Source organism: Lampetra planeri, chromosome 4 (assembly GCF_965212315.1).
Source record: "Lampetra planeri chromosome 4, kcLamPlan1.2.h2, whole genome shotgun sequence".
In the NCBI taxonomy this organism is placed as follows: Eukaryota; Metazoa; Chordata; class Hyperoartia; order Petromyzontiformes; family Petromyzontidae; genus Lampetra; species Lampetra planeri.
This window is the reverse complement of record NC_136110.1, coordinates 8,128,423-8,143,755: the sequence shown is the minus strand read 5'-3', so window position 1 is coordinate 8,143,755 and position 15,333 is coordinate 8,128,423. Positions and strand designations below refer to the sequence as shown.

The window sequence follows — 15,333 nt, the reverse complement described above, 5'->3', positions numbered from 1 at the left end:
CGGTGCCATATCGTGAGATAAAGAGGTTGCCAATTTTGGACCAATGCAGTGAGCAGTGCATCACCCTGCACCAGAGAAGAGCTTACGGAAGTTGAGATCATAGAACTGCTTCTGAGCTCGATTTAAGTACCTTCTCAGGAACAATGTTCATTCTCCTTTGCCCTGGTATAAAAATGTTTATCGTGTGGCAGTCAAACCGGAGTCAGCATTATTATCCGTGAGTCCTAATTTTTGTTAAATCAAGTAAAAAAAAAACTAATATTATGGCTTTCCTGTAGTCATTGTGACCAAGCAGGGACCACCAACTGGCTGTACTTGAGAACACCGGTATATCATTATCAAGGGTGGCGCTGAAACCTCGATTTGTGAACCCGGTCCGGGCTCATCTCACTCACCCAGCCACCTCTTTGGCCAGGTTTGTCTGCAACTGAATGTGCCACCGTTCCTCTATAGTCCAGCGGTTCTGAACCGGGGGTACGCGAGGTGATTTTTAAACGTGTGAAATTATTTCATACTTGAGGAATAAATCACGTCGGGAGCGTGTTTTTGTTTTTGTTTGCATGTTCACCACAGGTACTGTGTGTGGTCAATGCAGACATGATTCCTTGCAAAAGGTTTCAGTGTGGTATTTAACATCTGAACACAACTGTTTTATTGGCAGAGAGGGTAAGGCCTATTATTATAAATTACGTGATGCACGCAGAGCGTCCTTTTAGTATTAATTTTTATTCGCTTGCAGTTACTAGCTTAGTTAGGGATACCTCACAAAACGAACAATTGAGTTAAAATATTGATGTTCATTAATTCACAGATGTAATTCTTAGAACCATATTGGGTCAGGTAAGCAGGGGCGGGCGGGCGGGGGGAGCGGTACTCGATTGAAACAAACTTCAACAAGGGGGTAAGGTTGGAAGTAATAAAATAATACTAATAAAACATAATAAAATAATTCTCACGACGTTTCGGCCACAACGCAAGCAGCCGACAGACCTGTTCTTCACCTGAGGACCTGTTCTTCACCTGAGGACGGCTGCTTGCGTTGTGGCCGAAACGTCGTGATAATTATTTTACGATGTTTTATTTTTATTATTTCATTATTTCCATTCTACGTGACTTTACCGAAAGAACCAAGAAGATGAATCCCTGCAGTCACGAAAGCTTTAAATCGAAATTTAAGGGGCTAAGGCACAAGTAGCCGCGAGGAGGTTTGGGGGGGGGGGGGCACTGCTCTGCACCCGACGCGGCGACCGGCACCTCGACGATGTTGCTGATGTCCTCGTGTCCCTCGAATCCCGGCAGCCTCTTCTCCAGACAAATGACGCTCACGTCCTCCGAGTGCTTGCAGTCGTGGACTCCCCAGCCGTTGGACTGACACTGGATGAGTGATCTCTCTTCTCCATTGCAGTAAATGTTGTCCAACAGAATTGGTCCTGGAAACAGGCGGGGGCAGAGGGGGGGGGGGGGCAATCCTTGTAGCAAATGATCCAGCTCAAAATGTGTCGGAGAACCAACCGACAGCCGACCGACAGGGTGACGATTGCGATGCCTGGGATTTCTCTCCCTTTGCCGCGATCGTGCGGCATATCTCAGACGCTGTTGCCAAAGCAGAAGCAGAGAGCGTGAGTCGATATATCTTCTCGTAACACTTCAGCCGTGGCGGCGGGTATTAGGGTACACGGCGCATTGCGTGCGCACGCTACCGCCAACTGCCATTGCACAATGGGACAAGTACAAGAACGCTTGCCAAACTGACTGCAGCCGTATCCAGATCAGATAAAGGAACTTCCTTCGAAGTAGCGCATTACTTTATCTGAGGGGCTCGATCAGCCCTGAAGCATCAGACCGTTTAAATGCAGGGCGCGAGTGACCTTCAGTGTTGATCTGTATTCTTCACAGAAATGGACCTCAGGCGACGCTGCTGTGGCCGCTGGCATGCGTTATTACTGCTCTTCTCGTGGCAATTACACGGACAAGTCACAAAACAAATTGTTGTAAATATACACGTGATATTTTGGTTTGCCGAGAAAGTCTCGCGTTGAGTCCATGCGTGGTGATTCGGCCCGCAAGCGGGACTTGCTTTTATTCGTGCTGTGTTTACATTTCTAGTCTTACCCTGGGAGTAGTGGGGGTTGGGGGTTGGTGTGTTTTTTTAAGACTTCTCCGATCTGTTCATTTATACTTGAACTTTAGTTTCGTGAATTTCTCGCATTTTGCTGTTATAGTACTAATCTTATTACTTTATAAATGGTATAAATGTATATTCTTGGTTCTTTCGGTAAAGTCACGTAGAAGGGAAATGATAAAAGAATAAAAATATAAAACATTTTATTATTTCCCTTCTAGGTGAATTTACCGAAAGAACCAAGAATATGAATCCCTGCAGTCACGAACGCTTTAAATCAAAAGCTATAAATGTAGTTTGATAATAAAAAAAGGTTTTACATAAATGTGCATTATTTAATGAACACGATAATTACTTACTCATCCATGCGATTCATTACGCGACTTGAAATCAGTAGCTACAATAGAGCAGTACAGTCGTTCAACTTAATACATCTGCACGAAGCGTGAATATAAATGTTCCATTCAACCCGCCACCACCTGGCACAGACAATTAGTAAGGTTTTTCAAGTAAACAAAACGTGCCAATTAGTTGCTAGTTCAGCACACCGGTGTGTTGGAGAGTAAACCCACAACATTTACAATTCGAGTACGACGTTTCGCTGGTTGTTACAACCGACATCATGAAAAAGTGATTTTAAACATGTGGGATTTCGACGATGACAGCATAACCCTTGCAAATGATACAACAGCCCCGAGTAGGTTTTTAAATTTTGTTTTTTCAATGCTAATCCCTCACATTAACAGAGCCACTTCCATGCTATTTTCTCTCATTAACATCACTAGCCCCGGCCACTTCCTTATAACCCTGGAGCTACACCCATTTCAAACCTTTAAAAACAGTCTGCCTCAGCAGCAGACCACGCTTTCCCACCTGACGACGGACGCTTGTGTTGCGCCCTAAACGTCGTGATTTATTTTATTTTCTACCCACGTGACTTTACCGAAAGAACCCAAGAGTATGGATTCCTGCAGTCACGAAAGCTTCAAATCAAGATTGGGCCTTTCAAGTAGCGGCTCGTGAGTTCTATTTCAGATTCTGGCTTTGAAACGAATCCACCCAGAGAGGAGGGACCTTCGGGAGACTGGGAGGGCCCTCCACTGGATACGCGGACCGTGAAATGCACACCCTGTTGTTCTATATTTGCAGTGCACGGGGTGCGGTGTTCACCAACTCTCTTCTGCCCTGATCCAGGTCAGGAAGCAAGGCCGTGTTTGTACTTTCACTCCGAGTCACAGTGGACTTCCCCCCTCCCCCCATCTTCCTCTTGGGCTCTTTTACTCAACGCATGTTTTCATACTCGTTTATGAATGGCAAAAAACAACAACAGCAGCAACAGCAGTAATTTGTCGTCTAACCCAGTAAGGCCTCGTGTAATCCTGCGGCTGACTCATGCTCAGGGAGTTGCTACAGAACTTGGGACGTTCAGGTAACGTAGGCCGTTTTGTGTGTGGGAGTCAACTCGATTTCCCAGAAGAAAATAAAAACCCACACACACACTCAAACTCAGAAACCTATTTGCTGTACTGCCTGAATACAAGCACTTTGCTGCCATGCAGCTAGCTGTCACCTCGATAATAACTCCACTAACTCCACCACCCGGTTACCGAATAACACCTGCCCACCTTAATACGATCTCCATCAGCCTCTGGGCCATCTGAACTCATGCTTTCCATCAACATTTGTTTAAGCGGACAGACTGGATCGCTTTTGACTCGCCGGGTCTCAGGCCCGTGCAAGAAATGCCCTCTCAATCGCGAGATGTCACAGGCAAGGGTCGTCGTTACGAGTGGGGTGAAGTGTACGCATAACTGACCTCATGATCGCATTGCGTTTAATAGGACAGTGATACACCAGCGTTAGCGTTAGCTGGTGTATCATTAGCGTTAGCTGGTGTATCAATGAGAGCGAGTCAGCAAGAGGCTTCATCATAATCAATCATCATTACAGAAATTGATGCGTTACATCCTAAATTACTTTCGATGTTTGGAATGCGTTCTGAGAGTTGACAGCAAGGACTAAAATAGCAAGTGGACGCCACAGGAATATTGCTTGCGTAACACTCGCGTGCACTGAGACCCCAGATCAGTGTTCTACACCACGGCCTGCTGGCCATCATTCGCTGGCAGCGTATTGTCAGATGTTCATCAGGTGACTCCTGCAGCCATCCACTGGCTCACTCACCAACCTCGGCATGACCGCAATAGTTTGCTGTCTTTTCTTGGACTTTCTGTTTGCACATAGTCACTTTAATATGCTTTTTTGTTCATGTTTTTGTTTTTTGTTTGTTGCGGTTGCACCCGATTCAAGAGCCGAATGTCTCACAGGGCTATACCAAATAAATGAAACTGAAAGTGAAAAACTGTCCATGTATATGGTGCTGATCAACTCCCGACCAATACGAAAGGAGTTGAGGTTTCTTTAAAAAAAAAGCCATAACACGAGTAACCGAGCAGCGATCGGCGGTCTGGGTGGCGATGACCCAGCCAAATCAAAAGGGGGTCGGTGGGGGGGGGTGACCTTGATTCGTTTATGGTGAAGAGCCGTGCTTGCGAGCGAGCTCTGTTCTTTGAACGCTCCAATCAGATTACAGTGTGCTCCTCGAGCGGATCTATCACTGCGCACACTCACGCATTGTGCGCCAAAGTGTTGAATTGCGCGTAATAAAATAAAGACTAAAGCAGTGTCTCTCCACACAAAAACTAGAAATATATATATACCCCGTATATTTGTTCTCCGTGCGTCGATGGGCCTTGCGAACCACAATGCTTTTCAGCAGCGTTTGTTTGAGCAGGACTACTCCAGACCACTGTAGTCTCTCATTGAAACAGTCAGGCCACATTTAACAAATGCTTACTCTTAGTTCTTTCGGTAGAGTCACGTAGGTAAAAAATGAAATTAATAAAAATGAAACAATAAAAATCACGACGTTCCGGAGACAACACAAGTCTCCGTCATCAGGTGGGACCGTCACAGCCAGATTTACTGCATCATTCACTTGATGCAGCAAATCTGGCTGTGACGGTCCCACCTGATGACGGAGACTTGTGTTGCCTCCGAAACGTCGTGATTTTTATTGTTTTAATTTTTATTAATTTCATTTTTTAACCTACATGACTTTACCGAAAGAACTAAGAGTATGAATCCTTGCAGTCACGAAAGCTTCAAATCTAGAATTAACAAATGCTGCTATATCGCTTATTTTTGTTGTTGTTGAGTTAACAGACTCGGCTTATTATGTATTGTCAACTTATTTGTTATTATTGTGCACAGTTTCGGGATCGCTCGGATGAGTGTTTCGGTGCTTATACAGGGTGCTGCAAAAAATGTTAACACTTATATGGGACTATCGTTTTTAATGGAAAAATAACGGATAATACAATGTGACACGATAACAAATGTATGTTAATAGCTTCAAAAAGTGAAAGAGTCTCTACTTGTTCGTCATCATTGTCAACACGTGCCTGGAATCTTCTCCAGATGGTCTCCAGTGCCCGGAGGCAGATTTATTGTGGTGTTGTTGTAAAATGTAAATACTCAGAAATGTTTTATATATAAAAAAAATGTTGAACATTTTTTACGCAAAATTCTCCAGTGTTACACTTCCCAGGCAGTGGATGTCGTGGAGGGCTGCCGAACATCTCGGTGCTTTGGTATGAGCCCCCACGTAATCTATCTCCCAACAGGAAATGTAATTCGTACGGTTCTTAGTCATCTAAGTTATTCGCCCTGTCACTATATTTGCGCCTGTGAACTAATTGGCTCGGCATGCGCCCGATCTCATTGGATCCCGGAAACTAAGCAGGGTTGAGACTGGACATTGCTTGAATGGGTGACTCTGCATCCATGAGAGGTTGTTATAAGCTCAGAGGGGGGGGGGGGGGGGACGTGTTGAGCAAGAGAGGGTATAATATTCTTAGTTCTTTCGGTAAAGTCACATAGAAAGAACCTCTTCTACGTGACTTTACCGAAAGAACCAAGAATTTGAATCCCTGCAGTCACGAAAGCTTTAAATCGAAATTCAAGAGAGGGTAGTGCAGCATTGCATTGTTGTCCCATCATTCCATGCTCCCACGTCAATGTTCCCCACCTTCACCAACCCACGGTGACCAATATGACGAGGTGTGGTCGAACAACCCCCCACAGCTCTAGATGCGTGTGGAGGCCCTCATCCAGCGGTGACTAAAGGGCTGTACACGTACGATCGTGATACAATCGTAAAACAAATGAAAAATAATATTTAAAAAACTATGAGGATGTCCCAGAAGTGGAAAACCTGTAGAGGGGGGCTGGTCAGTGTGGGCTGGTGAAGGAGGGACCCCAGGACCGGCTCAGACATCACTCGCCACGGATGTTAGCCGTGACCCGGAATAAAATGCAGGTTTCCAGGATCAGAGCAGAGTGTGTGAACCTCTACACCACCGCTCCTCCCCTCATCGATATAACATCATCCGCTTCAATGGTTGGGCTTGCTTACAAAAGAGTAACATTTTGACTTGTAAAGTATCTAAATATGAGTCCACTTCGAGCCACTGCACAAGGATGGGAGCGAGGCCTAATTTCTCACAGGAAGACCCGGAGGCGGCACGTGGCTAATAGCCACAGTCATACTAGATGTGGTGTGCTGGGTCGATACATATTTTCTGGGTTGCTGATCCAGACAGACTCGGCTGAAATTAAGCCATGGGTGGGAGAAATATGAGCATCACGATGGCCCTGGAGATGCGTGTGTGTGTGTGTTCTTTTTACAGGGGGCAGAGGTTGTGCTGTGATTGCCACCGCTGGTGGTTATCAACTCCAGTGCTCGCAACCAGTCGCGTGGTGTGATTGGCACAGGCCCAAGGCAAGAGCACAACAATCCTCGGCGACAAACGCGGCCTAACCCGCCCGAATCCCATCAACGACTGCGGAGGAGCGGCGGGACACGGCGCGTGACGTGACGGTCTCGCCTCACCTGAGCCCTGGCCGAACTTGGCGCTGTGGGCCCACGTGTTGGCCCCGGTGAAGCCCAGCTCGCGGCACACCACGTTGGCCGACTGCAGGTTGAAGTCGTCGTCGCACACCGTGCCCCACTCGCCGTTGAAGTAGACCTCGACGCGCCCCTCGAAGTAGCGCCGGGTCGGTCCGGCGAGCCGGACCTTCACGGCGGGCTCGGCCGCGTCACCCCCCGGCGTGCTCCCGTCGCCCTCGCTGTTGTCCACCTCTCCCTGGCCCCAGCAACCGGTGACTCCAAGCAGCAGCAGCAACAGCAGCAGCAGCGGCGGCGGCGGCGACGGCGTCGCGACTTTGGGCGCGCACGCTCGGGACGCGTGGGGTTTCATCGCCGTAGGAGACGGCGCACGGTCCCTGCACGCGGAGAGCCACGCGCACGCAAGTTAGGCGCGCGCCGTATTGACCCTGAAGGTGGAAGCGAGCGGGCCTTGGGCAGGACACATCGCCAGACGGGATGATCGTATGCTGACCGAGGCGAACGACGACAGAAGGGGCAGACGGAGGAGAGGATGTTCGCCAAGGGAGATGGGGCGACGACAGCGGCTTGTGTGCACGTGCTACGTGGCTTGTCACAGGGCGCAATCGTGAGAGGCGGCGATGGCTTGGGGAGGCCTTCATCCAGTAGTGGACATACCTGTCAACCCATGCGGTTTACCCGTATTCTTGTACAGGGAAATTGAGTTTTCAGGTCCATACGGCGTACAGCCGTTTCAATATGGGCAAAAATAGAATTGTTTAGTGGCATAATTTTTTTTATTTGTTTGTGTTTCTCCCTTGTGATGGGACCTTGTAGGATAAACATTAAGATTTATAAGGGCACGGGGTGACCAGTAAGGTCTGTAATAAGGTAGGGCACTGATAAGGGGTTGACAGCTACGAGTAGATGTCATGGCTGATGACCATGGTTCTGTTTACGATGGTTCTATTTGCTCAAAAAGGGTCACGCGTGGAAGGTTTGGACAATTCCTCCATAGATATTCGCCCGCTACTTCAGCGCGGCGTTTGGGAAATGCTTTCAATGGGGCAGACGTTGTGCTGCGATTCCCACCGCCCGCTGGTTATCAACTGCAGTGCTCGCAAGCAGTAGCGTGCTGTGATTGGCACAGGTCCAGATGCAACGTAATTCAATGCAGCCGCCTTTCAAATGCCCGTCCCCCACTCGTCTTCCTTGTGGCCCACGGGTCTCCATGCTGCAGCACGGCCTGGCGTACTCAGTGGCGACCACGCCACTGATCGCAGCTCATCTACGGTCCAGCTTTCAACCACGCCAAATGTTCCCCGTTCACACGCTGGCCAGGTACAACGATATGCGTTACGTAACAACGCCACGCTTCGTGAATGCGACTGTTGTGTGTTTTTTTCGGACGTGGAATAATGAACGGCAAGAACACTGGCGAGAGAGAGAGAGCTGGTGTTGAGGACCACTGTCGTCCTACTTTTGCACAGTTCTCATCGACACTCGATGCGTGTGGCTGTGTGGAGGACGCATGCAAAACACACACGGCGTGTGTACATCATCTGCACCTAGTTTACACAACAAAGGCTCATTCCTAACAGCGTGCTTCAGCCGCACCGAACCTCACAACAATAATATCCAGGGCCTACCTTGGCTCCTCCCACCCTCAACCAGTATATATATACAAGGACTGTTTTCTTGGAATTTCAGCCAGATTTACTGCATCATTCACTTGATACAGCTATCGTGCTGTGACGGTTCCACCTGAAGACGGAAGCTTGTGTTGCCTCCGAAACGTCGTGATTTTTATTTTTATTTAATTTAACTTTCATTAATTTTAATGTTTTACCTACGTGACTTTACCGAAAAAAAACTAAGAATATGAATACACACGCGTGTGTCTTCTGGACAGTGGGATAACGAATGGCATGACGCTGACAAGTTGCGCAGAAGGATTTGCTTGTGAGATTTGACTGAATTTAAAAACCCATCCGATCACAGGTGGCGGTGCGTCGACAAAGGGCCTGTACATTTATTCTCATTAAAATTGTAAATAAATGAAAGAAACAAATTCCCAGACATCCTTAATCCACCAATGAGTGAAAGGCCTGCCAACGCCATGTGGGTGTTGTTTGACCATACTTCACCTCGGCAGGTCGGTGCGTGTGGGTTATCAACGGTGGTCGGGAAAGAGGCTCGTTCCAAGCGATTCTGAATTATTACGAATGCGTGAGTTCAAGCAAATTGCCAGTGGCCCACTGCAAACTGAGCATATTGCGGCGTCGTGTACACAGAATGAGTGAACCCTCTTCTTGGTTCTTTCGGTAAAGTCACGTAGAAGGGAAGTAATAAAATAATAAAAATAAAACATAATAAAATAATTCTCACGACGTTTCGACCACAACGCTGTCTCCCCGACAGACCTGGTCTTCACCTGAGGACGGCTGCTTGCGTTGTGGCCGAAACGTCGTGAGAATTATTTTATTATGTTTTATTTTTATTATTTTATTACTTCCCTTCTACGTGACTTTACCGAAAGAACCAAGAAGATGAATCCCTGCAGTCACGAAAGCTTTAAATCGAAAAGAATGAGTGAACTTACATTCGGCGCAGTTAATATATTCTGAAGCGACTTACACCTGGCACGTGGAAAAAGCATGGACTGCCGTCCATATGGCAGTGGCGGCGGTTAGACGGGAAAGAAAACTGGCACGGATGCGCGTCTATCGCCCGAGCACGATATCCCTACACACGTGGCACGCACGCGTCCCACAATCTCTTCACGAGCGAGCTGGTTGGTCTAACGTCAGCAAGTCTACACGGTGCACCGATGTTGCTATTTGGCACAACGTAAAGTGAGTCGTGTGCCAGGTTTGAACGTCTTTAAATGCAACAAATTAATGAGGCTTTTAAGAATGGGGGCCTTTGAAATAATGGGCTAGGTTGTTCAAAGTTAAACATTCCCGCAAAAGACATTCCAGCGGTTCGTGCATAAATTAGTGTGGAATGCCCTGAACAGTGCTGGACAATAGTGAATGCAAACGTTTATAACGGCGCTGCTGTTTGTGATGAGAATTTCGCGGCCCGTTCGTGACAAGGATTTTATTTTTTTAACCGCACCTCCGCGTTGAAGTTTCTTGAACACAGTCGCAAAATTGAAACGGCACCGCTGCTATTTTTCATTAAAGGCTGGCGTACGAGTGTGCGCGTCGTGCTAAAAGCCGCTGAAAACTGGCTACGTAATTGTGTGGTTATATTTTTGGCACGGACCCACATCAAAGGTTTAGTGACCACCACGTTTGAACACGGTAGAATTTGTAGATACTCAGCGGGCGACCTTTGTGTTAATGTCAATGTCCAGTGGTGAGTGATATAAATTCACCCGCCAAGGAGCCTGGAATTATCCCAGTAACTCTGGGATAAAGGGTCGAATATTTACACCGCCACTCACCATGCCAATATATTCAGGAGATAATTTCCAATGCCGAGGTCTGCTAGGCGCGAGAGGGCTTTATGAGAGATTTCGTGTCGTATTTCTATTCCTCCTCCATTGAATGAGCGCAGGCTGCAGTGGTTTACGATATGGCTCAGAGCAGAGGTGTGGACTCGAGTCATGTGACTTGGACTCGAGTCAGACTCGAGTCATGAATTTGATGACTTGCGACTCGACTTGGACTTGCATAACAATGACTTTGTCCCACCTCTGAGATGTGGACTCGAGTCATGTGACTTGGACTCGAGTCAGACTCGAGTCATGAATTTGATGACTTGCGACTCGACTTGGACTTGCATAACAATGACTTTGTCCCACCTCTGGCTCAGAGTTTGGGCTGAATAGCCACAACTCACCCGCGTGTTCACGCAAGGCTGTGGCGTGAATGCAGCTCACTCATCGGAATCCCGTGTATTCTAGACATTAGTTTAAGCCGTAAATGGGTTTTGCACCTAACGTGCGCCAGCATGCATCGACGCAACGTAAAACCTGGACCGGGTTAGCCAGCCCCGCTGGAACGGAGACAGCTTTGGCATGCACTTTTATTCAACTTGGATTTTCACAATGAGAAACGTGGAATTTAGTGCATTAGGTGTAACCACTTCGCGAAGTTCAGAAAATGTTACTGTACACACACACACACAATCATAACCAAATAATTTACACCCAGATATAGGCTCTTGGTTTCATTACAAACCTACTACTCACACCCTCTCACCCAGTTCGTCTTTTGATATTCTCCAACCATTTATCATCATACCAACAACTCACTTGTATTTTAATGCAGAGTATCGATATGCTCTCCGTTGTGAGATAGGCACGGAAAGCCAGAGAGCGATACATAGTTGTATAAATAAATTCATAACTCAGTTGGGAATTGGTGTTATATTATGGATTCATTATTGGCACAGCAAATCATTGTGTACTCCTGTGAACAAGGGCTCGACTTCAACCGCGATCCATCATGGCCAGTGACCCCGAATTAATTCCGCAGCCGGAACACCACATCCAGTATACTCCTCGCCATGACTTTGACTACAAGTCACGGGCCTACTCCAGACCATCAGCCACCCGGAAACAATATGCACTGTAGTGAGAAATTGAGCACGACTGCTCGTGAAAGATGAGGTCGCGGGGTCCTGAATATACACCCTGCCACGTCAAACTTTGGTGATTCCGTTTCGAAGTTACTAAAACTCAACTGAAATATGTCTATTTTACCAGGTAAGACCCACTGAGCTATACAGATCTTTTTCAGAAGCGACCTGGCCACAAATTATAGCTTATCATTTAGAAATGATATAGCAGCCAAATACTCTAAACGCACGTTGATTCTAAATGTGGAGGGAAATACCGAAGAACCCGGAAAAAAAATCCACGCGACCACGGGGAGGAGAGACACGCAAACTCCAAATATGCAGCAGGCGTCAGGGTCGGGATTAAACCCACGACCACCTGTGTACCAGGCGAGGTAGTTCACATTTCGCCACCGGTTGCGCCATGAGTATAGCATCAGCTACCGTGCGAAGTAGCGAGCCAGACGCGATGCGGAGAACGGCCCTGAGCTCTCTGTGTACTCGAGAGAAATAAAGGAGTGATTTGTGTGTGCACAGTGCTCCAGCACTATGCACCCGCGTTCAAAAAGTCAACCCATGGACCCATACTCAGGTGGGGTTTTTTTGCACCTAGCTCGCCTCCATTATCCATCCCGAGCCAATTTTGGAAATTCCACATTCCTATGGCAGGGATCAGTACATCCCGAGGACAACACGACGTGCTTCATGCGGGTTCGAAAGTAGTTGTTCTTTGACGGCAGGGCGTGTTGAACTCGCGGCATTACGCAGACGCCGTTTCGTTGTTAAATGATTGACAGGCCTCTTGTGCATTTCATTTACAACTTTTCAGTCTGGGTTTAAGCCACCGTCTGTCTGCATCTTAGTTTGTCTTGGTCATGACTCAGCTTGCAATCGTAGTTGTACAACAACAACAACAACCTGGTCTGCCAGTCTGAGCATAGAGGGGACCACTTTAAAACTTCAAAGACTGCAAATTTAAATTTCTACGGGGTCACCATCATCACCTTCATCATGCATGACGGAAAGATCTATCTCGTACCTGTGCACGAGCTTAGTGCTCTTAGCTTTTGAACCTACTGCATAAACATGAATACTAATTTAAAAAAAGCACAAAGCTGGTCGTATTGTCGCGGAACAAAACCTATCTTGCCAATTCATTAATTTAAACACAAACTGCCAGAGAGTCCGGTATTAGTGTGCTATCTCCAGATATTAGAGAACTCTGTGATATCCGCTGCTGTGATAACCCGTTCACTAACGCAATGGGTTGTTGCAACTGGATGTTGTAAGAAATCAGAAAATTTAAAGGTTTAACCCACAATTCCGAAGGCCTCTATACTGCCAGTTCTCTGACATATCTGAGTAATAAGACGGAACGGCGAATTAATGGCCAGTTGCTCGCTCTCCGTACGTTCAGACCGACGGGCAAGATGACACGTTAAAGGCGCAGCCCTGCAATGTCCCGCTTACGCCACCGCTGGCGGACAGCCCTCACGAGGTCTACTCTTCCGCACCGGCAAAACGCGCTGGAAGCGGTGCAGCACCCACACTTGACCCCACCACTCGCAGTCCGCCTATCGACCGCGGGGACCCCCTTCCGTGCCGCCGGTTGGACAGAGGCGGCTAGCGGCGGTGAATGTAAGAAACACGTGGCAATTGTGCGAACTTTCTGCGTCGTAAAATTGATTGATCTCTGGTGATTGCAAGTCCAATGTTCTATCCATGACAGCGCAGCAGCTTTGTCGGGTAGGAAACACGGGGTGAATGAGGTTTGTGCCTTGGGACATTCCGTTATGTTCTTGGACGATCCCTTTTATGAGTGTGAGTGGACGCAAATGGCAGCTGTACAAGCCTGTTTCCAATTCCATCCTTGAAGGGTTCTGCTATATATATGTGTCTTAGGGTACAACGTATGCACGCACGGGCACGCTATATATATACTGCAACGACAGCTCGAAGGGGACAAAGACGACGCCTCGCTCAGCCTTACAGACCGGCACGGCAATCCCTTGGGAGCCAGACAGTTGCGTAAGTGCTCCATAGGTGCACTGACAAGCAAAAACCTCGTGTACACACACACACATATAGACACACACAGGTATGTGATTGTATACGCGCTACTCCTCTGGTGTGCACACTTGTGCATTGTCAGGTCAAAGTGTCCCTTAACTCAGCCGATCGCTCGTTGCTGTTGCCCGCCCTAAGCTTGTCGGCCAGTGTAAGAAATTCCCCGTTGCTATGGCGAGTACAGTATTGCCGAGCTGTTTTCAATGAACACAACTTCCACCTTTTCATCAACCATTTCCTCCACCGACTGATGCAGAACTAAGATATTGAAAATTGAAACGGCAAGTCTAGCCTGTCTGCGGATGCGAACTTATGAATCTGTGGTCATGAGCCACCACCACGTCTCGCATTGCCTGGGCAATCCGAGCCTTGACAATGAATGACAGCTCCATCGCATACACGCGTGTCGCGCAGCAGGGCAATGGGATCGTTGGGGCAAGGCATTTAAGCAAGGGTTCATCCGTGTAACAAATCAAATAAGCATAAACTCAAGCGCCCCTATCTGTAAATGAAAAACATCTCATCCTTACAAAATACACTTCACGATTCTACTTATATGTAGGTATATGTGTGTGTGTGATAAACAAGGCATGAGATCTCACCGGCAGTGATGCTAGTTGCAGGAGCCGAGCTTGCTGCTGCTGCTGCACATGAACTGTCGCAGCTCTGAGTGTGGGATGAGGGGGACACCGGGGCATAGGAGCCACGGGGCCCACAACAGAACCTTGACGTCAGTGAGAAGGGGGGAGCTGCTGGCTGACGTGTCTGGCTGGCTGGGTGAATGCGTGGGTGGGAGGGGTGAGGGTGGTTGTGGTTGGGTGCACGTGTGGATGGTTGGGTGTGTGACCGGATTGCTGGGTGGGTGGATGTGTGGTTGGGTAGGTGGGTGTGTGTGTTTGCCTGGATGTGTGGTTGGTTGGGTGGATGGCGGGATTGATTGCTGGGTGGGTGTGTGTGTGGTTGGCTGGATGTGTGGTTGGTTGGGTGGGTGGCGGGATTGATTTCTGGGTGAGTGGGTGTGTGTTTGCCTGGATGTGTGGTTGGTTGGATGGATGGTGGGATTGATTGCTGGGTGGGTGGGTGTGTGGTTGGCTGGATGTGTGGTTGGTTGGGTGGATGGCAGGATTGATTGATGGGTGTGTGGGTGTGTGGTTGAGTAGGTGGGTGTGTGGTTGGCTGGATGTGTGGTTGGTTGGGTGGGTGGCGGGATTGATTTCTGGGTGGGTGGGTGTGTGTTTGCCTGGATGTGTGGTTGGTTGGGTGGATGGATGGATGGCGGGATTGATTGCTGGTTGGGTGGGTGTGTGTTTGCCTGGATGTGTGGTTGGTTGGGTGGATGGATGGCGGGATTGATTTCTGGGTGGGTGGGTGTGTGTTTGCCTGGATGTGTGGTTGGTTGGGTGGATGGATGGCGGGATTGATTTCTGGGTGGGTGGGTGTGTGTTTGCCTGGATGTGTGGTTGGTTGGGTGGATGGCGGGATTGATTGCTAGATGGGTGGGTGTGTGTTTGCCTGGATGTGTGGTTGGTTGGGTGGCAGGATTGATTGCTGGGTGTGTGGGTGTGTGGTTGGATGGATGTGTGTGTGGCTGGATTGATTGCTAGGTGGGTGGGTGTGTGGTTGGCTG

General features: G+C 48.1%; 1 protein-coding gene across 3 annotated transcripts in view; it reads right to left on the bottom strand.

Moving 5' to 3' along the window:
* LOXL4 (lysyl oxidase like 4) overlaps positions 1-14,463 on the bottom strand; it is a 75,260-nt gene extending 60,797 nt beyond the window's left edge. For 2 of the 3 annotated variants that reach the window (XM_078593181.1, XM_078593179.1), the window contains exons 1-3: positions 14,309-14,463; positions 7,077-7,468; positions 1,255-1,430 (exon numbers count right to left, since the gene is read on the bottom strand). In XM_078593181.1, coding sequence (XP_078449307.1) covers positions 1,255-1,430; positions 7,077-7,443 — 543 coding nt within the window. In that variant the 5' untranslated portion in view covers positions 7,444-7,468; positions 14,309-14,463. The remainder of the gene's footprint in view (positions 1-1,254; positions 1,431-7,076; positions 7,469-14,308) is intronic. The other variant, XM_078593180.1, reaches the window with a different exon arrangement.
* Positions 14,464-15,333: the final 870 nt, after the last annotated feature.